The sequence below is a fragment of the Siniperca chuatsi genome, linkage group LG16, assembly GCF_020085105.1.
Source record: "Siniperca chuatsi isolate FFG_IHB_CAS linkage group LG16, ASM2008510v1, whole genome shotgun sequence".
Lineage (NCBI taxonomy): Eukaryota > Metazoa > Chordata > Actinopteri > Centrarchiformes > Sinipercidae > Siniperca > Siniperca chuatsi.
Window position 1 is genome coordinate 20,469,061 of NC_058057.1, and position 26,004 is coordinate 20,495,064.

Consider the following 26,004-nt stretch of genomic DNA (forward strand, 5'->3'; position numbering starts at 1 on the left):
AGCATACTTTGTACTTCAGTAAAATTATGAATGAAGGACTTGTACTTGCAATTGAGTATTTTTATAGTGTGGTATTGCTACATTTGCTTCAATCTATCTATCAAAATCTCTACAAATCTCTTTTATCATTTTCCCTGAACAGTGAAATTGTGGATTTCTGTAAAATGTACAACATATTTATGTTATTAACCGACCATGTTGAAACAGTATTTTGATTCCCCCTGCCAAATTTTCCACATGTTTTTCATTCATTTCTAACTCCCTCTGCCCCAGGTTTAAACCTGGAGAGAAGGAGGAGAGAAGAGAGGAAGAGGAGGGGGAGTAGAGGGAGAGACACAGCAAGAGAGTTTGGGTCAACCTATGTGAAACTTTCCTCTGCCATTCAAATCAACTCAGAGCCGCGCGAGAGGACAGCGCTGACCCCACACGCGCGCGGTACGATATCAAACTTTTTGGACGAAATGGAGCGAGTCCGGCTCGTGCTTCTGACCGCGTTGCTATGGCAATGCTGCCATGCCCAGCAGAGAGGTGAGTCCCCCAGGGACTGATAGATAAGACTGCCGATCGATACACCAATACACGGCACTGCGAGAGTCATTCACACACAGAACAGCACTCAGATGTGTGGCACTCTCTCACGGCTGTTGCTCATAAGCTAATCAGTCAACAGCTAGCTACACCTTTTCTAGCTAAATGAAAAGATTCATGTCTGACTACGCGAGAGGTTTTTAAACGTCCTCTCATCAGTTTGGTAAGCGAGAAAATGTCCTCATTGCTGACAGTTGTTGAAAACTCTCCGCTTTGCTGAGGGTTTCTTTAAACTTTTGCTTCATTAAGATTAACAGAAGAGTGCAAATTATGTGAAAAACCCTTCAATAACACATCGTGTTAAGTCTAATTATAACAACAACAACAACAACAACAAAAAACCCCAGCTGGAATGACAAGAGAGCACAGATGAAAAAGCAGACAGATGTTTGTGAGTTAGTTTGGAGCAAGGAGGTGCTTGGTCTGTTGTTTGTGATGTCTGTTGTGTAATTAGAAAACATTGAGAAACATTATGAATCATCAGGGGTCAGAGAAATACATGTCTTAGCTGTTATTTTTAGACTCATAAATCAAATTAATGGGTTGAACTTCAACATGACAGACCTTGAGATTGCTGAACTGTATGTACTGAAACAACACAAATAGATGTAATTTGGATGGCCCTTTTGCAGTTACTGCTTAGCCAACAGAGTTTATGATTACCCAGTGTGCACTGTATGCTATTTAGTCTCACAAATTATGTCTACCCCCTAGGGAGTCTTGCTTTTGAACTTTTCACATAGTTCCAGCGCGTTAGACACTCAAAATGTAGCCTGTACACAATGATATGTATGCTACTGTGTAGGCCATATTGTTACTGTTCCATTGTTAAACATCATCAGATGATTTCAAAGACTCAGTAAAATAAGATATTTTTGGCAAACAGTAAGTTATCTATACTAACCTTTGACATTGTGCCACATTGGTTTTGGATTTTGTGCAATTTGCCTAGTTGTCACTTTCAGAATGATATGATCCAATTGTGATTTAATATTTAATTTTTAAAGTAAAGTATGTATCAGTATACATTTACAGGCCTTGTACAACCACATAGGTAGTTGACTTTGGTGTTTCTACTGTGTTTCTGTGTTCTCTTAGTTAATTGACCGACAGGCCAGCCTTTGTGTATTCCTCTAGAAAAGCTAACAATCAGTCACAACCTAACTCGGTTTGTTCACCCAAATGATGAAAGAAAAATATTTTCTTTTCTGTCTCTAGTGAGATCTAGCCTTGCAGATTTGGTTTTAAGATATCCATCTCTGAGTTTTTTGACACCACCTAAATACAATGAAGGTGGATTGATTTTTGTTTGTGGTGCTTAAAGGACTGACAGCACTGGCAACACTTCTTTCCAGAAACAGTGTACCATGTTTCTCTGGATAATCCACAAATCTCATTGTCCACAGTTTTCTGTAGAACTATTTTCTACCAAAGAAATGGTCCCAATGAAAAGAAAGACAGATTGATGTTGAATTTCTAAAATATTATTTTCATTGCTATGAACTCCGCAAACAAAATTCGATTCATCCACTGCATTGCTTTGCAGGAAGAAATCTCTCAAACCCAGACAAATAAAACCACATCAGTCTGCATGCCTGGATACCACTGGGGTTAAGAGAGAAAATATTAATTTCTTTTTTTTTGTAATTTTGCATGAACCAACCCTTCATCAAGATCAAATCAAGTCATGAAGTGCACTTGAGAAAAAACGCTGCTCTTTAACTTGGTGTATTTGTGAGGTTTTGAAAGATTAATTATGTGCTTTGTGTGTTAGGGCCATGACATAGTCAACAATGAAAAATGAGCAAGAATGTCTTCAGCAGAGATCGGGATTGACAGCTGGGACAAAATCAATATAACATGGTGCACAATAAGAGTCAAAATAATGCTGTAGAATTGGACATTTTTAGGAGATGATCGGTAAGCTGTTTGAACATATGAGTGTGTGTAGGGTTTGTTTGCATGTGTGTGATTGTACAGCGGGTGGGAGAGGCCATCTGCATTAAGAGCCTCATTACCAGGCGTGTCAACCAGGCATGCTCTCTATCAGCGACAGTGCTCAGAGAGACACCAGGAGATAATCAGAAAAGAGAGAAGAGGCGGAGGAGGAGGGCTGAAATAGAAAGGAATAAGGGTGCGTTCAAGAGTTATTAGGCATTGGAGGAGACATCAATGATAGAGAAAGGATGGGTGAAACAGGTAGACGGAAGGTTCAGAGGACATGAGAGAGAGAGAGCGGATGAGGTTGAAGCAGCAAGATAGTTTCCTCAGTATCAACAAAGTTTTTGTGCTGGTTTGAGGAGAGAGATGGAAACACAGTTGTTGATGATGAAAAGACACTTACTTTTTTGGCAACATTACAAACATTCAAGCAAATTTGCAGGAGAGTTGGGCAGATTGATCATTTTACTGTAGACCCTGCAGGCATCTTATCAGACTTTATTGCAGAATTAATGGATAAACTGGGTTAATACTGAAGCAGTTAGTCAATTAATCGCTTAGTCGATGAAAGGAAAATATACTGACAACATTTTGATGATTGAATAATCGTTTAAGGGACCTGGAAAAACAATTTTGTCTATCATCTGACTATGTGTGATGGAATACTACATGAACACAACATTTTCTACAGTTTTGGCTAATTCACATTCAGATTTTTCTGTATTTTTGTTTTGTCTGTGCATCTCACTGCTTTGAAGTCGGCAGAGCTCAGTTGGAAAAATGTGATGTCAGGTCGCATTTTTTTGTGCACCAGTCATGATTTATCCAATTTTGATAAATGAGATGACAGTTAACTTAAACTCTTAGAAAATAAAATTTTTTCCAAACCTTAAATTTGATTGTCACCCATTTAGTATTGAAAATGTAATCTTATAAATACTTTCGAGTATACGGATTTGGAGTCTCGTTTCAGGGACTGTAGGTCATTTATCACGCAAAAAAGCATCAAACATTTGCTAGTTAAAGCCTCCAAATGTGAAGGTTTGCTGCTTTTCTTTGTTTTATATCACTGTAAATTGTTGCGTGTTAGACTGTTAGAGGAAAGTAACAAGATGACATCTTTATAAAGATGTCATCTTGGGCTATAGAAACTTGTGATTGTGACTATTTTCAGACATTTTATAGACTGATTGATTGACTGATAGTCAAAATAATCATTAGTTGCAGCCCTAAACTGGGTTTTCATATTGGTTTGTTGCTAGTATTAGTCAATAAATGGTAAGTGGAATACTAATTTCACTGCATCATCATAAGCCCTGAAATGTGCAGTGTAATCAGCAGCAAACAAACAAAACTGCAACATAGCCTGGACAGTATGAATTATTTTGCACCTGTGAAGACCTAGTTTTATATACTGTACATCAATAAGATTATTCTTGCAATATAAGTTTTGAACTCTGACTTTGTATCAGATAAGAGTCAGTATGATGCATGAGACTCTAGAGCCAAGCCAAACAACTGTATCGATAAAAGATTGTAAAATGTCAAGAATGTGTGGCTGTCACTGGGGAAAATTTGAAAAGTTCTGAGAAGTTGCCAGAAAAGTTGACTTGTTGAGTTATGTGTGTATTAATGTGAATGTTACCAACCTGCTTTGCTTGAATAGATATGAAGTAAATTCACTAGAGACACCAGTGTGGAATGAATCCAGACAAGGCTCGTAAACCAACTGAGAAATCAACATTTTTATTTAGCAAATCCATGTGACTTATTCATATTATCGCTGTCCTGCAGAAACCTCATACTGCATCTTCAAAAGAGCAAACATATCAGGAAGGGTGAAAACGATTGATTTCCCTGTTGTTGGACTTTAGCATAATCAAAGATGCAGCCTGATCCTATGAAATATATACTTCTTGGGTGGATCTATGCTGAAAATATAAAAAATAGTTAATTTGTTGATAAAAGGTCTCTTCAGAGCAACTACAGATGTGTTTATAAGTTTATGGTAATGTGGGTTTAACCAAGCTGGGCTGAATGTGATGTGAACTCACAAGAGGTATCGCAGTGAATGCGATGTGAATCCAGAGTGGGTTTTTCTGCCCATCAGAGAAATCAACATTTTTATGAGGTGAATTCATCCCAATGTCATAATGTTTGTAAAATATGTTGATCTCAGTCTGCTATGTTAATGTGAAAGCAGCAGAGCTTAGCTGAATGGATTTGATGGAATACACCAGAGGGAAAGCTCTCAGACTTTCTCAGCCTGGGACCCAAATTCAGTGAATATAATCAGTGTGTCCTAGAAAATAAGAGGGAAGGAGGCAAGGAAGGAAGGTGATAAGGAAGACAAGAAATCAAGAAGATTGGAAGGATGCAGGAGGGTTTAGTCTAGTTGGCTTTGTGCTGTAATAACAGTTTATATGGCAAAATTATATGTAGTTTGCAGCTTCCAGCGCATGGAAATCAAAAATCCAGTATCAAAATATTAGAATAAATAATTTATAATTATAAATTTCACTATAGGTTTTGTGTATAATAACTTGATTTGCAAAGTAACTACTACCTACTGCTGTTAAATAAATGTAGTGGAATAGAAGTATAAAGTAGCATGAAATGGAAATACTCTAGGTAAAGTACAAGTACCTCAAACTTGTACTAAAGTACAGTACTTAAGTAAATGTATGGTGTTACATTCCACCACTGCAACATATACTTATATATTGTTGATGCACTTAAAGTTTATTTTATATGTTCGTCTCTGCAAATAGAGTTAGACTAATAAATCGGCCAGGCTGATACATCGATCGATATTTGCTTATTACAGATATATTAGTTTCAGTTCATATGTCGGCCGATAAGTAACAAGAAATTGCAGTACAGAAATGCTAAACTATGTTGGAGGTAATTTAGAAACAGTGTACAGTGTATTATACCATGTAGAAACTGCAAAATGTCCCGCTTAGTATGTATCTTGTTCACATAAAAAAACCCCAGCAAAATCTAAGGGATCCATATGAAAAAGTTTTATTTATGTTATGTGTTGGCTGATATAATGTTATCAGACTTTTTAAATCCCCAAATTTTGATATCTGCATTGGCCTCAGAAACCTAGTGTTGGTTAGGCTACAGTCAAAAAGTCCTTGAGCGAGACGCTGAACTTCAAATTGTTCCAGATGTGTGTATGTCAAATTCGCTTTGGATAAATGTGTTGCCAAATCAATGTGATCTGCTTGTTAGCTGTACCTTTTTAAGTACAAGGACAATGCGTTTTATGGCTAAATCTATTTGAACTGACAGTGTATAGTTATGGGAAGAAAAAGGAACTATAGTGCAGTTTTTGCTGTGAAACACCTTTTTTATTGAATTACAAAAGTTAACTTTTAATGCTCATCCTTCTTCATTCATCAGGCCTCCCGCCAGAAATGAAAGTTTGTCTTTTTTTTAAATTGAGTGGAGTTTTGGAGTCTTACACTCAACCTGGCACTTGAAGCAAGATGTATGTGTGTGTCTGCTTGTTTTTAATAAATGTAACCTTTTTAAGTGTAATTATATTTACTCAGATATATGAGATAAGGCTCATCACAGCACTTGTATGTTTGTATATGTTTGTAGCTTACTGTCATACTGTGTTTGTGAAATTGTCATTGGCTTCAAGGCAGTCAAAGACACAGATCACATGACCACCAACAGGTGTATGTGTGTCTGTGTACTTTAGAGGAATCCTCTGGGAGCTAAAATTAGCCAGGTGCTAAGTTGGAACGGTGCTGTTTCCTTTCTGTCAATAAGAAAGACAGGGAGCCAGAGAAGAAAAGAGAGAGAGGGATTCCATTGCACTGACTTTGACATTTTAAATCTTGGTTTGTTTTTTTTCTTGACACTTGTCATAGTGTGGGGCAGAAGTAGGTCAGGACGCTGGCTGGCAGCTAAGTGATTCCTGCTGATTTCAAATAGTAAACTATGCACTGACAATAACTTTTTGGCATTGAACTAAATAACAGTAGTGTTACATGTAAAACCTCCGTGGTACAGTTTACATTCGTTTAGTTTTGGTGCGAAATCTGTTACACTGTTGCTTTATGGCACAAAAAAGGAAGAGGATGCTGTTTTCCGAGCAGAAATGACACTGAAGCTTTCAGTTTCTTGCAACGGCACATTGTGGAGGGAGAAAAGTAGATGAAAAATTATTGACACAGGGGGAAACAAACATGCGTTGGGGAACGGGACAAGTAGTGCCTTTCTCTTTACTGCAGAAAGAAAAGGGGTTTATGGTCTCAATTTTGAAAACACAAATAGTGACTGGAACAAGATAGTTGATGTGACCATGGTGCCATTTGTTTATGGTAATCATACCAATGTATCCCACTTAATTTGAGAATAATGTAGGCCTACGGATGTTCACAAAGGCTATGTTCTGATTTGCACAAGCAATGCATGAACATGTGATACATAAACAGTCTAATATTTCACAGGACAGCGTAAATCCTAATGCATGTATGATAAGCCTCAAAATTTGGTTCAGTTTAATGCATATTTAATTATTTGCATGTATCATTGTATTTGTTAGTGTATGCTTATTACAGTAGCGTTAATATTTGACTTGTTCTTTTCCTTGTGAGGCTGTGCTGCCTCCTACAAAGCACAGCTTGCACTGAACAAAATCTAGGTCTTTGCATGTGTGTGTGTATGCCCATGTGTGTGAGTGTTTCCTGGCTGTTTTGTTGTCAGAACAGCATTGATAATGCTGAGGAGGAAATCAATAGTTAATTCTACCAGGGACACAATAGCTGCTCTGCCCAGCTCCATTCTACTGTGGGCTTAGACACAGAAAGAAACAGGGCATGAGTTGGTGAATTGGTAAGTGTGTGTGCATGTGTGTTTGCTCAAGCTACTGCACCCAGACTGTTTACTGTGCCTAAAAAAAAAAATAAGCAAGACTGTGATATGGATTTGCAGGGAAGAACATAAAAATTGTAAAATAGGTTGGATGACAAACTTTTTAGGTGGGTGTACAACTCCCAGCTAGTTTGAATATATTCCTTATTTTAGGCCAAATTCTGCTTAGAAATAATCCCATGTGTTTGCAATATATATGAAAAATAATGGAAATGAATTCAAGTAAGTGTGTCTAATGGTGTCAGTGCTCCACGTTGAGAGGCTTCAAAATAAAAATTAGTATCTTGTGAAGTCATGTCCTTTGTACTCCAACTTGTAAATTTCAGTGAGGCATTTCATTAGCAGAAATAACAACTAAAAGAACCCAACTTCACTCAGAGGCACCGGTCCAGTGCAGTTTGATGGTTTCATTCCTCTGACCCTTATAGATTTTCTCACACATCAGCTGCTGCTGTGCGGGTAAATTGCTCTCCAGTAGCATTTTGCTTTTAGCCGACCAGGTAGCTAACTTGAATAGTAAAGAGCAAAATATAGGTTACACCTTTGGAGTTTTACTGCAAAACCCATATTAACCAGTCATTAAATCTAGCACTGAGTCTTAAAACTATTGTGCAGCTAAAAAACAACATTCAGTTTTCTCATGCAAATGTGCCTTTTCCCAATCAAACGCCTAGAGCTGCAACTAACTACTGTAATTATTTTCATTGTCGATAAATGTGCTGATTATTTTCTTGATTAATCGATTAATTGTTTGATCTCTAAAATGTTTGAAGAAAGTGAGGGTGACGTTTTCAGATGTCTTGTTTTGTCTGACAAACTGTTCAAAACCCAAAGATACTCCGTTTACTATTATATAAACACACAAACCCAACAAAGAAAAGCAGCAGATCCTCACTCTTGATAGGCTAGAACTATGTAATGTTTGGTGTTTTTGTTACTAAAATTACTTAAACAATTAATCGATTAGCAAAATAGTTGTCAATTGATTTTCTGATGATTGACTAATCAATTAATTGACTCATCATTTCAGTTCTACAAACTAGTAGACTAATTAGAATTTTCACACTGTATCAAGCTCTGTCTAGAAAACACATTCTTCCCCACAAAAAAAGGCATTTAATATTTAATTTGTCACCCATCTGTAGATCTGAGTCTACGTTCGCTATGGGATTTGACACTGTGACCTTCTGGCTAAAGCACTGACGCCTGACATACAGATGTACAGCTGCTAAAACAGAGGCTACTGACCCCCTTAGGATATATAACATATATCTCTGCAGCTGCAAAGACTTTGGAATGACCTCTGTTTCTTCATCTTTCTTTCTCTATGTCCTTCTCTCATCTCTGTCTCGCTCTCTGATCTTTCTGGGTGCTTATATTTTCCCAAAGCGCTTCCTGTGGTAACACATGGTGTCAATATTGAGCCCCCCCCTACACACACACACACACACACTCGCACTCGCAGACACTTTCCCCTCCTCCGCCATTCATAATCCTACATCCCCTCTCGCCTACTTCCTTCTTTCCTGTCCCCTCTCTGCTCTTTCTTTCCTTCTATCCTTTCATTCCCTGACCTCCTGAATGTCCTCCTCCCTTTTCCTTTCTCTCATTTACTTGTCTCCTTCTCCTCAGTGTATTCTTGTATTTTGTAATCTTTCTCTCCCTTTCTTTCTGTCCCTTCACCTCTTCTTCCCTCTCCTCTCTTTCACTCATTTTCCAGACATTATTTGGTTGAATAACAGACACTGATAAGACATCCTGCACTATTGTTAAATTGTTTTAGTGCATTGTTTTATGAAGTCTGGACCTAAATATTTGTCTTACTCTTTTCAGAACAGTCAATAATTTATTGGTAAAATGTATTGATTGTTGCTAATGATGGACTTCTTGCACATCTCTGCCCATCAACAGCATTCTGTGCTTTGCTGTTTCTCTATTATGTGTCCTTCCCCCTCTCCTCTGTGCCCCCTCATACAGCCCCCCACCCCCCAAATCTCCTCCTCCCCCACCTCCTCTCCACTATCTGTCTTTCATCCTATGTAGGAGTACCACTGACAACCTCTGCAGCCATAGCTGAGCTCACTGTCTAGCCTCAGTTTGTTTGTCTTGCTACTCCTTCACTGTTGGTTTCTGGAGGTCTTATTGTTTTGTTCCAGCTCAAATAATTTCAGCTCAAAATCTCTGTTTATCCACAGCGAACACACTGAGAGCAAGCTGTCTTTTACAGGAGAAGTCTGTCTGACACAGGCAGTTCAAAGACAGCCATAAAGCAAGACAGATGCTCCCCAGCTCTGTCTTGGAATTTTTAGTTTGTTGGATTTGGTTTGTGAATGTTTTTTTTTCTGACTTAAACTTTGGGAACTAGTTCTTAGTTTGTTGATTTTTGGTCCGGGGTTGTTTTTCTCTAAGCTCTCATTATGTTTTATCTGGGTCGCGGGGCTACAACAGTGGGATGCATGAAAATGGTTTCTTTGAATCAGAGATGATCAGGTTTTGGATGAATCACGTGATAATCAGGTTCATCATAACTATTGTAGGTTTACAGTAAATAATCCTAGATTTAAATGAACTGGTGTTCTGTTGTACAAGTCAGGTGTGGATGTGAAGTGAACTCCAATCACAGTCAAAGCATGAATTTGATGATTTAAGACTCAACTTCACAAAATCAGAAAAGAATTGCAGATTTTGACACTGACTTGGACCAGGGTTGAATACTGGTAATTCAGGTCCGTTCCTCTATAATATGTCCTGGGAATTCTCACCAAAATCTTCTCCAGTTTCCCCAGAAAAAAAACGTATGTAGTGTTTTTGTGTTTGTGTGTTTTTGTGTGTGTCTTCAAACCGCTATATTGAAACAACAGTGCCTTCGCCAAACCTCTTTAACACTGATGCCCGAAAGTAATGCTGCATTAGCTGCTGACAGTTTCTATTTGCGCTGTATGTATGAAGTACTTTTAACATGATGTTTATCCAAAAATGACAGTATCTGTAATTTCAGCAACTGCCCAATAATATCGTGTTATTCATAACCTCTATTACTGCTGTGCAATATCCTCAGTCTCATTATAATCTTAATAGCTACACTTAACTTGACAGTTCATGCACTATTACTTTATACCGTATTATTATCATCAACCGGTAAACCCACTTTGTACTTCACACTTATTTTAATTTTATACTTATACCCACTTGGTACTTAATTTATTTTCTGACCTGTATTATAGTGTATTATATTTTTTGCTTAGTACTTCTATTCCTGTGTGCACTGACGTGACAGTGAGCAGCTGTAACGAAAGAGTTTCCCCTTGGTGATCAATAAAGTATTTCTGATTCAGATTCTGGTTTACATTCAAGTGACAAAGATCTCTAGTGGCTGTAGGAGTTATGACTCTTGTCCGTTGGGAGCAAAGAAGGAAGCAGTTGTTATAAAGCCACACAGTCAGACTTTGACACGAGTGACCGCAGTTCGTTTCTGGTTTCATACTGACAGTTAATGTTGGTTTCTTTCAACTGTGACCACGATCATCCCTAACTTTCTAACCAAGTAGTTATTATTAATCTTACTGATCAGTCTAATGACTAAGCTTAATAAGTTATTTTAACCCAAAAGCTGAAATCTCCCTAACCTTAACCAAGTGATTAACCTAACCATAGTGGTGTCACATCAGAAAATGCTTTTTATTTCTGTGACGTTGATTTTTTGCAGTTTTAGAAGGCACTGACAAATGATGTTGCTTTGCCAATAGTGGCGTCACATCAGAAAACAATGTGTTGTTCTTGAGGGAAATTACAAACGCCATATTTGGTCTTTTAATTTGGAGAACCTGTTGGTTTATCCCTAATTGATATTGTTTTTATCTCTATCAATGGAAAGAGTAAGGTGTGCTGGTCCAAGCGGCATGTGTAAGGGCTGCGAATTCTGACACAAATTGTCAGTTGGGTGCAACAGGTTAAACCTAAGTGAAGAAATACAGTTTTACCTTCAGATCTTCCAGAGTGTTGTTATTGCCACCTCACTTTGCTTTGCCGTCTTAGCTCAATAATTAGCTGGCTAACAACAAATAGAAATATCAACTTCGTTAAAGGTTTTTCTGTGGGTTAATGAAGAGCCTCAGGGTAATTTTGTAGGACAAGCAAACAGACACTAAGGTAGCAATAAAAAAGATGATGCAGCCTTAATTAGCGGATCAGCAGAAGTAGAGGAGCAGAGGGAAAAAAAATCTAACTTGTAGCCTGGAGGCAAAGAATAAGAAACTGGAGATGCAATCATAAAATTCAATTTTTTGACTAGTTATACAGTCAATTTAAATAAGACGGTGTAGTCCCTCATTCGTCGTAAAAGAGCCAAAAAACAGGACAAAAGTGTAACTGAACCAAGAAGGAACGGTGTCTCCATTCCTTATGTGTCTGGACTGTCTGAAAAACTACAAAGGATCTTTAGACAGCACGATGTTCCTGTCTTCTTTAAACCAGGCAACACTTTAAGACAGAAACTCGTTCACCCTAAGGACAGGTTACCCACACAGAAACAGAGCAATGTTGTCTACTCCATTCAGTGCAGTGAGGAAAACTGCAAAGAACGGTACATAGGCGAAACCAAACAGCCACTTCACAGAAGACTTTATCAGCACAGACGACACGCTAACTCAGGATTACAGAGCGCCGTGCATTTGCATTTAAAAGCTACAAACCACACATTTGAAGACAGCGAGGTGAAGATTCTTAGTAGAGAGAAGAGTTGGTTTGAACGGGCGTCAAGGAAGCCATTTTTGTGAAGAAAGAGAACCCTCTTTGAACAGAAATGGTGGTCTGAGATTTAATCTGCCCAAAGTCTATCAGAGTGTATTATCACCTTGGTCACGCCTATCACATGCTAATCAGGCACTTAGCAGTGATGAAGTAGATGCAGCCAGAGAACAATAGGCCTGATTACTGATTACTGGGCCATCTTGAAACTATTAGGTCAGTTCAGGTGAAACTAGCTATTTACAGATACTCAGGCAGATTCCTTCCTGAGGGCAGGGCTTATGTAACTCAGAGTAGTTTAAATTTCCAGTTCCCGTCCAATTTTTTCACAATTGAGAATGACTTCCGGATGGGAGCCGAAACGTCTTGATTCTGAAAACAGTGCCCAGATGACTACGACTGAAACCTTTTCTACAGTCAATTTAAATGTACAACCTAAAACTTTATTCTTCAAAGGGTTAATCACTTTCAAGACAACATAACACTGCCAAGTGTGACTTCTCCTGCAGTTCATTCAATGCAACACACGGCCTACACATGTTAATATGATTTAGCTTTTTGTCTGCACATAGTCTTTGATTCTTTGGCTTTGTTGTGGCTTCATAACGGAGTCCTTACTCCCAAAGCAAATTTCCAAAACTCGGTCATATTCAAAGCTGCTAACCCAGTTTATTAAGCCTAATCTGGAAAGACCTAGAGACACAACAGAAATATCAATTTTACGTTAGTGCAGTTTTTATACCTTCTTTTTATTGAAATGAAAAACCTAAAACCTTTTTACAGAATAATTTAAGGAGTCTCCTCAACCTCAACAGCAAACCCAGTGTACCAGGCTCCCAGCAACATCAAAATGCTTTGTGGATCATGATTCAAAAGCTGAGTTTTACACTTTGTTGGCAAGTCTGCTGTGGGCCTCTGTGGTCAGAATGTCTGAGCTGAGGCTTCTTGTTGACTGGTGTTTCTCTGAAGTCGTGTAGCCTATAGATTGATAGTGGCTGGTTGTAGTGGCTGCTAGAAATTACCACTTACTTCACCCACGACATTCATGTTCAACACATGGTCACAATATGGTCTTCAGAATGTGTGTGTAAGAAACAGAAAGACATTGTTGAAGAATGCCTTTGAATGTTTGTTGTTGCATGTGTTGTTTCTTTATGTGTCCAGCTGTGATGATTTTGTGTCATGACCTTCAGTATTAAAGCAACCTCTCACATTTATGTCCTGTCAGGGTCACCGTCCTCTACAGTTTGTTATCATGACCTAAGCCTGGTGTGTGGTCCATGTCAGAGGGCGTAAGAGTTCGGACAGTTCATGTACAGAGGACTGTAGATTCAGGTCAATAGGCTACCCTTGAGCCATTTTCAGTTACAGTGTGCTGGAACCTAGAGTTCATCCTCAAAACTGAAATTTGAATTTGTAAGACATGACTTGAAATTGAATGTAAAAGCTCAGAAATATATATGGCCTGTATTTAGTTCTTACTTACTTTTCCTTGGTGATTTAAAATGATCTGTTAATTGGGGAATTGTGTACCTTGACCGCTGACTACACGGAAACCACCTCCTCAAACACTGCCAACACTGAGCAAATACTCCTCATTTAGCCAACTAAAATCCTCTGGCACACTGAGGTGATTTGATTGCAATGTTTTTTCTTGAAGTGTTGGGTATTTATCATTAACAGTAATCACTACCATGGCTAAAAAGGAAAAGAGAAGAGTGCAACCTGCCTTTAGCAACACAAAAGTCAAGATACACTATTTGACATGCGATCTCTGGGAAGTGTGGTGGAAAAAACACCACTTGAATGACCACTGCAATGTTTACAAAAAATGAGTTATCCTGCCAGTGACCACTTTAAATCAAATGGCAGAGAGACCCTAAACTCAACTGACTAGCTTTTAACTGCTAAAACTGGTGTGTGTTCTTTCAGTACCTGGCAAGTCTGTAGTTTTTCCTCATTTGTAACTTTTAATTAAAATCAAATACGTACAGCTGGTTTGACTGACAGGTGGATAAATTAATGAATGAAAAGTCTAGGGCTTCCTAACACAACAATTGCCATTTCTGGCTTTACTGACAGATCTGTATGCAGTGCACACATACTCTTTGCAGCACAGCTCCTAGATAGAAGCACACACAGAAAGAGGCAGCAAACAGAAAGGCCATTATTTTGGGGCTGAATGTTTGTGTGATTGAGCTGATAAAGCATCAGAGGAATAAGAGTCTATTAGACTGGCCTGGTTAGCTATGGATTTAACATTTATACACACCTTTTGTGTGTGTGTGTGTGTGTGTGTGTGACAAAGAGAGCAAAAAACACAGGCAGAGGCAGAAGTAGAGTGAAGGAGGAAGAAAGAGTTATGTGTTGTGTATACATTTTTGCTTTTCCATTATTCCAGTTTGTTTTCTCATCAATATTGTGTGTGTGTGTGTGTGTGTGTGCAGAGAGAGAGAGAGGGGGACATTCTGTATGTAATTTCACATTTCCATTATATTTTTTGTATTTCCATTATTCTGGTCCAAGACAAACCCACAGAGAGCATAATGCAGAGCAAATGTTCACATCTGACACAAGATGAAATATGTGAAAAATGGTGTGTGCGTATGGACGGGGGCCACAGAGCCTTTGCAGCCCTGCAATAATAGACCAGTGACACCTGGGAATTTTGGGAGCTGGTCTGTGATTGGACAAGGCTAGTGTGGCGTGAATTATTCCACAATCTCATTTCCTGTTCAGGGCACAATGAGGTTGGCAGAGATGAAGTTGGGTCGTCATGTGTTTTGTGCTTAAATAATGTCATAATGGTTGGCCTTAAGGAGGAAACTAAACCAAAAACAAACACTGAAATGCCAAAACTGAGAGAAGCTCATTTTGATGAAGTTTGGAGGAATGATTCATCTTGTTGCTGAGTGTCCCACAGGCTGCCAGCTTCACTACAGAGGGATTACATGTTTCTTTTTTCTTGGTACCTGTTGGTTTATTAACTGCAATGGCTACATATCGCTGTAATATCTGATTGGCTGAATAAAGTATGGGTACATTTATTACCTTGCTTGAACCAAAACACACAGTTCAAATCTCAAAGCATTTACCCCACTGGAGAGTCTCTGAGCAAGACATTAAGAGCTCCAGAACGTCTGGGCTGTGTCTGAATTTAGTTTAACTATATTTACTTCATGCCATTTTAAAGTTTGGAACAAAAACTGTTCCATCTATATCATGTAAACAACTTTTTGCTAAAAATAATCTAATTCTTCACTTTTTGCTAGACATGTAAATAAAGTTTTTCGCAGGTCCCTACTGAAGAGTTTAGAAATTAAGTCATGAGCTCAAATTCCCCCAGCGGCCCCACCAGTATGCAAAAATCTGACATGTTCTGATTATTTTCCTATTTGTCCAAATGTTATAGCTTACATTTAACTGTTACTTTTCAAAAAGTTTATTTCCCTTCATGATGATCTAAATGTTTTCAAAACATTCTTAACACTGCCAGGAATATGCTTCTGATTCTGAAATGCTAAAATCATATTATAGATTGATTATTGTGTCTAATAAATATAATATTTATTAGAAGAATGTAAACTCCTTCAGGTCATTAAAACTGCAAATTTTAGAATCCGTACAGAAGACATGAGGTTGACTGTGTGAAAGAGGGACTGATGTTGGACACAGCACAGCTCTTTAGCTGAATGTGACCTTTGATTCCCCTGTTGGTATCAATGAAGTATCAAACTGTTAGTGTATCCTAAAATCAGGAGCAAATGCCAGATTCCCTAAAGCAATAGGCAGAATATTTGGGAGAAAAAGTTTTAAGACTCCTGAGAAAACATTTGTCCATCAAACCTTAGATATTCCAGTTTTTAATATCTCTGAGACTCATACTTTAGGTTTCTTCTGCTGACCTTGTTTGGGCCCACAGAGGAAAGCCGACCTAAGCATTCAGCTGAGCCCGAGGCTTGTTCTGACAGTAGGTGGGAGGTGGGTGGTCCGTCAGCACATTTGTTCCTAGAGGAGTCCACGGCTCTGTTCTAGCAACTCAACCAGCTCATTGTCCTCTGCTGGCTTGGACCCTGTTAAGAAAGATTTCTGTTAGTTTGACTTGTAGGGGTCTTTCTCTGCTCTGCTTTATGGCATACATATTTTTTTTTTCAATTTATTGTTTTTTATTTACAAGCCAAATCAGATTTAGCTTCTTCTAACCAGTGTAATATCCCTGTCCAGGTTCAGGTTAGGTTTCTCCTGAAACACATTGTGCATGACTTTTGGCTATGCACATGCATTCCAACTTCCACTTTGTTGTTCAGTTGTGTATTTTTGTAGGTGACTGGCCAGATGTTTGTGATATAACGTCATGTAGACTGTAGAGTTATTTTAGTGGCTACAATGTGCAGTATAATAGCAAAACATAAACATATTTCTACTATGTATATGTCAACTGTTAAGGCCCTTATGCCAGGCCATTTGAGCTTTGAAAAAGGCTTAACTGACCATTTTGTACTGATGCACAACAGTCCTACAGGAAGACATTCATCACTGAAAAGGCAGAGATTAAAAAAAAAAAAACATCTACACAGACAGTAGGCTTGGTAGCCCAGACTGCAATGCAAACACAAAACAGGTTGTTTTTGAGTAAGGAACAAGGTCTTGTATTCTCTCATTATGTTCTCCTCACCTACACATACAGTGGCGTCCCGTTCTAAAACTCTTCAGTGAGTTAGCTTTCTGAGCTAAATGAGTTAGCTTTCTAAATCATCCTGTTCAAGTTTTCATGGCTAAAAAGTTAGTGGGGTGTGAAATAGGTTTTGGCTAAAATGCCTTAGATAATGTTTAGGACAAGTTTAAGAAAGTTTCACATTTTGTTTTGTGAGATTTGTGAATTTTAGAACTTTTATGAGCCCTAATAGAAGGTGAGACCAAATGGCTCACTATTTGGAAATTGTATTGGAGCGTCCTGATGGTAAACACACATGCCATATAAATGCAACGCCCCAGTTCAGTTTCGACCAGGGATCTTTGTGGCATGTCGAACCCTTCCTCTCTCCCATGTTTCCTGTGTGTATCTCAACTCTTCCTAACCAAAAAATGCTAAAAAAAACAAAAAAACATTGGACTGCCTCAGGTTTGTCTCCAAATTGCCACACTGTTACGCTGCTTTAAATCCTCTAACCTCTTACACTCCTCAATTTAATAATATTCCATTGTAGATTTGCAAAATCGACCCCCACCCCCAAAATTAAAGTATTAAGTAAGTATTGTAGGTTTTTTTTTATATGACCTGGTATAATTTTAGCCTAATGTCAGAAATACATTCAAGAAACTTTTGAAGTTATAGTGGAACCATAGTGGAGCTAATTGGCCTACATAAAATTATTGGCAGGCTGCTGAATAAAACAAGTCTACACTCTAGGCAAATGCATCCTGGGAAATGTAGAAAGCTACCAAATTAAATGCAAGTGGGTAGGCAAGGTTGATTAAGGGAAAGGGGGATAAAAAAATGATTACATCACTTAATCACAATCTAAACTGCTGGAGATCCGTGACCAACAGTGTGAGCATATCTGGAGGGTGTGATGGGGTCCTTGAATCACTCTCTAAAGTTCAGGCACAATTTCAAATTAGCTCTGTGTTGTTAAGTTTGCCACTGAATTGCAGTTTTCAAAAAGTGTCACTGTAATGAACATATTTCAGTGACATGCACTTATCAGGTACAGCCTATAGCATAAGTTCTTGTGCTGTTTCACTGTTGCTAGATATGGACGGACTGGTTCTCAGGCTACGTCACAACCGTCGCTAACATTTGTCTGTGGCTGATGAATTACTCACACACTCAAAGTCACACACATTTACTAACACTCTCTCTGTTTATGTCTTTTTTCTAAAATATAGTCTGTCTGATGCATAAATTCCATCTGTTTCACAACAGACACGCCTGTGGTGTGTGTCATAGACTAAACAGCTGTTCAGCAACTGAAAACCTTGTAGCACTTTATTCTAATCTATTCTATTCTGTCATATTTCCTTTTGGTACTCTGTGCTTTATTATAATGTGATTGGATGCCGATTCAGTTACCAGATGATGTTTAGATGGGAAAAATGTTTTGTGATGCAGAAACCGATGATGATTTGTGTTTTTTCAGACCACAAACCGGTGTTCTAATGGGAAAACCAGGTTTTCTGTGGTTTCTCTGATTTACATAATGTTTCAGAACAGAACTGACCACAAGATTTTTTTTTTCTCATGGCCCTTTTCCCTAGTCCTCTGCCGATTTTGTGTGTGTGTCTGTGTGTGTGTTTGCTGAGGCAGCAGGTCTGTGTACGTGTGGCCAGCTCACAGCCGTAGCTGGTGATGCATGGCCGAACCAGAGCTCCAATAATGAGCGGAATCAGCCTTTAACGTGGTAATGTGTCATTTAGGGCCTATCCATTTAGCTAACGACTTGCTTCCTTTTGAAACCTATTAGCAGTAATGGTAAATAGCAGCTCCCCTTTCAACTCACATTTGATAATATTCCCCTTCTCTTCTCCTCTGTTTGTCTTCTTCTCTTCTCCTTGTTTTCTCCTTCGATATCGTTCATTCTTCTACGTCCTCTCCTTCCTTTTTCAAGTACTTCCATACCCTCTCTTTTTCCCACTCTCCTTTCTAAATCCCATCATCTCACCCCCCACTTCCTGTTTCCTTTTTAGGGCTGTAACTAATGATTATTTTCATTATTGATTAATCTGCAGATTATCTTCTCGAAACAATTTAATTGTGTCAGATCCGTTCACGTCCTCCCCTTTTGTCTTTCTTTTTTGCCCTAAAGTTTCTGCTCTTCTTTTTTCCTTTTGGTTTCTTCTCTGGTATTTTTTTCTCTTCTCTCCTCTCTTTCATGTCTTCCTCTCTCCTTTTTTATCCTCATCTCTCTTCTTTATTCCCATGTTCTCGTCCATTTTTTGCCTTTCTTCGCTCATTTCCCTACCTACATTTTTTCTTTTCCTCTCCTCTACTCTCCTGCCCATAGGGGCTCATTCATAACATCTACCCATTACCCACCAAGCTATTAGGTTTGCTAACAGTGAGATCCATTGGGTGAAAATCAATGTCTATCCAGGGAGCAGTTTGTCTGTAGTGCCACTGTAATGAATGCTATATACTCCAACACACACAGCTCTCGCCATCTCTTTCACACACACACTCAAACACACACTCACACATACAGGTGCAGACAGCGTTTGAGCATTAGTGTAACGGATAGTCAACCATACATCTGAACTTCAGTGAAAACAAACACGGCGCAGCATGAATGAGCATTGCAGTCAGTGCTATGCTGTGTTCACTCATCCATACTTTTCCTCTCTTTGCAACTATTTCTCCTTATCGCTCTCACATACTTTTATCTCCTTCTGTTTTTCAGTGTCCCTCTCTAACTAATCTGTCATGTGAACACTAACTGAAACAGGCAACAGTACCTCAAGAGGCTGAATGTTTATGAACTCCAAATGATTTAGTTTCTGTGCTGATCACTTACAAAATCTCTAAATTTACATCTCCAATATCATTAAGCATAAAAGATTGAATATGTTCATAAAGCACTGTAGACACACACATACTTGACTATTACGCTCTCACACACACTGTAATGGATTCTATATTGTCAAATACACATTTCAGCCACGCTCAATCTAACCTGAACATTTCCCGTGCCAGAGCAGTTAGCAGTAGCCCGGGGCCAGCTAATAGCAGATGTGTAGTCATCAGTGCTGGTCAAAAACGATGAGTCAGCAACCTGTAGTTCAGCTCTGTCAAAATCCATAGCCATCATTAAATGGTGTGTGTGTGTGTGTGTGTGTGTGTGTGTGTGTGAGAACCTCCTAAATCCAGATGAGCTCATTCCTATTTCAATCATTCTATTCTGAATTTTATTCCCTTTTATTCACTTTTGTGTGGTGCATAGTTATGTCTGATTTCGAAGATACATACATATTACATACATACTGTACATACATATTAAAAATGTTACATATCTGAAATACTATGCAAAAAATCAACTTTAAGAAAGGATTAAAGTGTGTATGAACTGGTTGCTAGGTATTTCAGTCATTTCAGTCAATGATTCACTTTGTAAAGAAGCTGTTTTGTATAGCTGCCTCACTGAGCTCTTTCTCTGCCTCTGGTGGAAACTAACGTGTGCCAGTAACATTGAATAGATCTTTTTCACTGCAGGCATTTTGATTTTTAATTAATATTATTGTATTGATTAATATTATTAGCTGATACAATGCAATGATTGCTTGAAGGCAGCCATCATGTTATTAGTTTCACCTGTGTTGAAATGGCAATTCAAAGCAAACCTCAAACTTTGTGTATGATCTTCTGCCATTGCTAGACTGTGGCTGACCCTGACTTCTGACCTCCCCGTGAAAGGACAAACGAGCTGGGAATGTGCTTTTGGGAATCAATATATGATTTCATGTTGTTTTTGGAAATTTCTGTGACCAAGACATTGTGTGCACAAGCAGATAAAAGGTTCCAGTGGCCCATTCATGGGTGCATTTGTAAGGAGTTAAAACACCTTTTTGATTTATTAAAAAAAATCAATAATACAATTATTATCCTAGCATTAACATATTAAAAGATGTTTTGATGTTTGAATGGCCAATACTGCCCTCAGAAATCTAGTTTATACAAATAGCATAACAATTTATACAATTAAATACATAACCTAAAATACTCTTAGCCCCACTGGGTTGCACTTCTTTCTGTCAGTAGATTAATGTACAAATCCAGTAAGCGAACCAGTTCTAAACATCTGTTCTGTATTTTTGTTGGCCTGTAATGACATGGACAATAAAGTTGTCCATGTTGACTTTCAGATTGTTGGCTGTGTATGCTGTCAGCAGACTGTAAAACTGTTGGAACTAATCTTAAGGTCTAACAGAGAGACTAATAGCAGCAACTATAGCTTCCGTCTCTCTCTGATGGCTAGCTAGCCATATTCTCTTCAGTACTGTGAAGAAGTTGCTCCTCAGAGAAGACAACTGAGATTAATTGTGTGTGCGTATACAGTGAATATTACTCTTGACAACTGGCTGCTCCAGTTGTACATACTTTATTGATTGGTCCCCATGGACCCGCCCACTCAACTCTTCAGCCAATTGTACACTGTTTCCCAGTGTCATTCATAAGTCAGTTGAATAGAGAAAACAGGAGAGGAGAAGGAGGAGGCCATGAGACGAGGAATGATGAGGAAAAACAGAAGAGAATAAGAAAAGTAAAAGAATAAGAGAGGTGCACAGACAGAGATGAGCGACATTAACGCTGTGGCGTGTGTGTTCGGTTTCGATTTCCGTGGTAACCGTATCTTCCTGGAAGCTCATGCATGTCCATCTGGATTTCCAATTACCCACAATCCCTTGTGACCCCACCCGCCACATCTAGAGAATGATGTTATTTCCTGACCTAACAAAACACACACTAGATAGACAGACCTGCACACTCCCAATATTCATCTACACAAACACATGTACAAAATACATCCTACACACATAGCAAGGCCTTTAGTCATCACACAGTCATGCTCTCCTCCATCGTATCCTCTCAACATTTGCATCAATTTCCAACATAAGAGATATCTTTTTACATTTTCATTATGTATCAGAATTAATCAAAACAAACTTGAAAAGAGATTTAATTAATCATTTTCATTCTTGACCTTGGAAACGTCAGTTGACAAAAGAATCTCACCTCAAGGTCTATGAAGTAGCTGTTCTGGACCTTTCAGTCCTATCACAAATCACATCATAAATTTGAATAGGTAATTTGTAGTGAGATCAGAGAAAAAAGCATCATTTTGTACACACCACACCATCAAATTTGATTTCATATTTAATATTATATTGAATATTTAGCAGTTAATCGCGATTGTGAAAAAGACTGGTCATTATATGGCATATTATGGATGTTTTACAACCTTGAGCGTTATCAATCATTCGTAATTGTCATATTAAAAGTAGCTTTTCCTTTGGCTTTTATTACATGATCATCATGTTCAATTGTGATCGAAGCTTTATGCATACATATAAATATTAAACTACTTATGATAAACATAACTATTCATAATCCATATGTAATATTAAGCTAGCAATTGTTTTTCTTTGTTTTTTTTAGATGATCTTTTTGCTTTATTAAGATAGTGATAGATGAAGAGAGACAGGAAAGCCAGGGGAGAGGCCGATGACATGCAGCAAAGGGCCTGGGTTCAATTCCAGTTCCAATTGAACTTGGGCCGCTGCGGAAAGGACTCAGCCTTGATACATGGTTCGCGCTGTACCAGGTGAGCTACCGGGGTTCCCCATTTTGTCCTTTTTCATTAGTCAGTCCCATGTTCAGTTAGCATGACCAAGTTTCGTTGACCAGTTGGCAGCATTCTGGAGAGCAAATATCCAACAAGCATTATGTTCTCAACAGACTCTCTATTACCTCCCCCATCTGGAAGTTTAATTTTTTCCAACTGTGAACTGTCTTTTAATCTTGTCCATTAAAGTGAATTGCTACTATAGGTATACAGTAATTTCTCTAAATACCACTTTTGTGACCACTGTCACAAAACCACTGCTTGCATACATTGGGAAAGCTTCAGCTTCTGTGAGGTCGAGTTGTTTCATTGTTTGGCTTTACTTGAACATAAAGGTCACATACATACTGTAAAAGCCTGAGCAGACACTGAACCCTGACTTTATGTCCAGGGAATGCTTTGGACTTAAAGCAAGAGCAGTCAGCAGCGTGAGGAGGAACAATTGCTGAGCTAAAGATAAATGTCCAAACTGATTTTCCCAAAAAAATCATGTTGTTTGCTATTCTATTCGATATTGTTGTGAGGTTGTGAGCAGAATGTTGTAGCTATGAGAAGATTAGATCCTCTACCAGTGATAAATCTCTCTGGGGCTATAGGTCAAGTTGCTCTCTCTTGTAAATCTACTCACTGGCATGTTTTCATTACCAACACCAACATATCCCCTAGACTGCGTGTGTGTGTGTGTGTAGTGGCCTTGGCTGCAGGCTGGACTCTAAGTACTAACCAAGGCTAGCACAGATGAGTTCCTACTTAAATCATACACAACCACACACACACAACTGTGTCTCTGAGGTGCTTGTGGGTGATTTAACAAAGTCCTCATCACTGCCTCATCAGGTATGGACTGGGTGTGTGTGTGTGTGTGTGTGTGTGTGTGTGTGTGTGTGTGTGCGTGAAGGAGAGCAGTTGGTCCATTGCAGGATAGATTTACTGCTGGCCGGTATGAGCTCAGCTAAATCACTTCAACCACTTATCCAGGAGTTATTGCACATAAACATCCCCTCTCTGTGCCCCTGTGTTCCCTGAATTTTTTTTCAATTTAAGTTTTTATGCAGTGTAGTTTTTTTTTTTTTAAGTCACTGAATTTTGATTTCCACATGCATTAGTATCATGACAGTGTTTGCTCGTGCTTCATGGTTAATAGATCTGAATGTGAGAGTTTAAACGTCCATTTACATAGATTCTTTGTCGCCAGTGAGTTCCATACCGAACAGGAATACTTCAAATTTGAAAACAAAACCCACCTAAATACCTCAAAAGTTTTTTTTTTTTTAATGTATGTTGTTGTCATGTCAATAAAGGAGATGCACAAAAGGTTAACAGAAATAAAATTGTTCGAATTTGCAATTGACCGTTTGCTAAACCCCTCCCTCAAATAGTGATTGTCCAGACATAGCTTAGCAACAGTAACTTGGCACGGCAGACCTGTCATGCTTTGGGGGACTTTTCTCAATGTACCAAAGATGTGTGCATGGGGACCTACTATAAGAGCAATACTACATATGTAGAGATGAGCAAGAGTTAGAGATGTGTCATTTATTCACCTTTCCAAAACCAAAAACGCAAGGGATGGATTAAACTGTGTGCTCATCTGCTACTGTTTAAAGTAAGCTGCTATGGTTAGTAGCTTACTGGTTGCTAGCTTGCTACCTACATAACAGACACCCAGCATTATTTCTAAGGCCAAGAGGTGGCAAAACAATGTGGATGTAGGCGTCCCAGTTGCTACAGTAACATTTAGGGTAGTGGCTTTTGCCTTCTCCTTAGTAAATTTGTTTTTCTAAGATCAATTGGCAAACGCATTGGTTAGCCATCATCATCAAACTTTTCTCTGGTAAAAGTTAAACATTGTTTGAATATACTAACAATAAAGAAAAAAACAGTTCACCTTTTTGTGGCTTGTCAAGCATCCAAATGGGGCTACATTACAAAGAATAAAAATTGTATTTTCCCCTATAATACAATGCTATTATACTAGGGTTAACAAGCTCTACCCTGCAATACAAGAACAATCATTTAATTTCATGTCTTGGTGGTTAGATTGATAATGTTTTGCCTGGGACCTGTAAATGTACGCTGCTGAGTTAGCATGATTGTGAAAGCAGCAGTTTGTTTCAGTTAAATATTCTGTTGCTAGTAGCAGCAGTTTGTTCTGGTATAACGGACAATGTAACTAATCTGACAGTCAATACTTCTATGAATCCAGCTTTCTTGTTACTGTTCTAATAATATCTTGGGTAAGTCATGTTTATGGTATTAAATATTTTTTTTTAATTTGTACTCACTATTGGGATTTTTCAAACAAATCAGCTGAAAATGTCATTATTTAAGCTAGGTTTCTAACCAACTCACGGAATTAGCATTAATTAGCTAGCTAGCTAGCTACATCTATAAAATCTGCCAACAACAGTTGTTAAACTGACAAAATTTAAGTTGCTGGCTAAAAATGAGAAGCCTGCTTTTGTGTACTTCTCTAAAATGAAGGATTCATTGTTTCAAATATCACTTTGAATTTTTAATGGCAATTCTGCCACCGTTATCTTGGTTAACTAGCTAGCTATAATGCAAAACTTGACAGTTACTAGGGGAGTGGGACTTTTGGGGCAAACAGACAATTGTCAAATGAAGGGTTTGAGTTTGAAATACTACTTACTAGAGAATGTAAAGGCAATATTATGTTGCCAAAGCCCTCCCACGTTTCTGCACTATAAAGAGGGTTGTAATTTAGCCTACATTCTAGTGCAAAATTAATTTGTGTGCTGAGAGAACCAGTGGGCCTCCTGGAGACAGTTTAGATTTAGACACACCCCAGTCTGGAGCACAGTGATCACCATAGCCTCCAGCAGAGATGGTCAGTTCACTGACATTGTGTTTGTGTGTGTCTAAGTAGGGAATTAACTGTCTATAACTTTGTGGTTTTCCTGTTTAGTCTGAGTTTGTGACCGTCTGGAAGAGGACAGCATTTGCAAAGATCAGCCTTACACACACACACACATATTTTGGGTGCAATTGCAATTACAACCAGAAACTTAATGCGCACGTGGTCATGATTTTAAAAAAAAAAAAAAAAAAAAAAAAAAAAATATATATAATATATATATATATATATATATATATATATATATATATATATATATATATATATATATATATATTTTATATATATATAGTATGAGTTCTTAATTTAAAGTACTAATTACAGTATGACATAAATGAAAAGTTAAAATCAAATAAGATTTAGCGTTGCTTGTAGTTTTTAGTTAATAAAATGTGCTTTATGATAAACGATCATTGACTCTTTACTGTCCTCAGTTCTGTCTTCATTGCATTATTACAGCAATTTAAAAAGATCAGCCCAGTGGCAGACATGGTATATGGAATCAGGCAATAATGGAAGAGAAAGGGAAATCTTGTCATGCTGGTGTAAGTCCATGAAATGAAATTTAATTGAAAGAGAGACGAGGGAAGTGAGATGGGGCGATGTCCTGACCCTTCT

General features: G+C 38.2%; 1 protein-coding gene across 10 annotated transcripts in view; it reads left to right on the forward strand.

The window, feature by feature from the left end:
* The first annotated feature begins 332 nt into the window (after positions 1–332).
* The window catches only part of lama2 (laminin, alpha 2), a 189,922-nt gene continuing 164,250 nt past the window's right edge, over positions 333–26,004 (forward strand). For 6 of the 10 annotated variants that reach the window (XM_044168814.1, XM_044168815.1, XM_044168820.1 and 3 more), the window contains exon 1: positions 334–528. In XM_044168814.1, coding sequence (XP_044024749.1) covers positions 462–528 — 67 coding nt within the window. In that variant the 5' untranslated portion in view covers positions 334–461. Of the gene's footprint in view, positions 529–617; positions 752–22,453; positions 22,488–26,004 lie in introns of those variants that run through there. The other 4 variants (XM_044168817.1, XM_044168823.1, XM_044168818.1 and 1 more) reach the window with 4 other exon arrangements.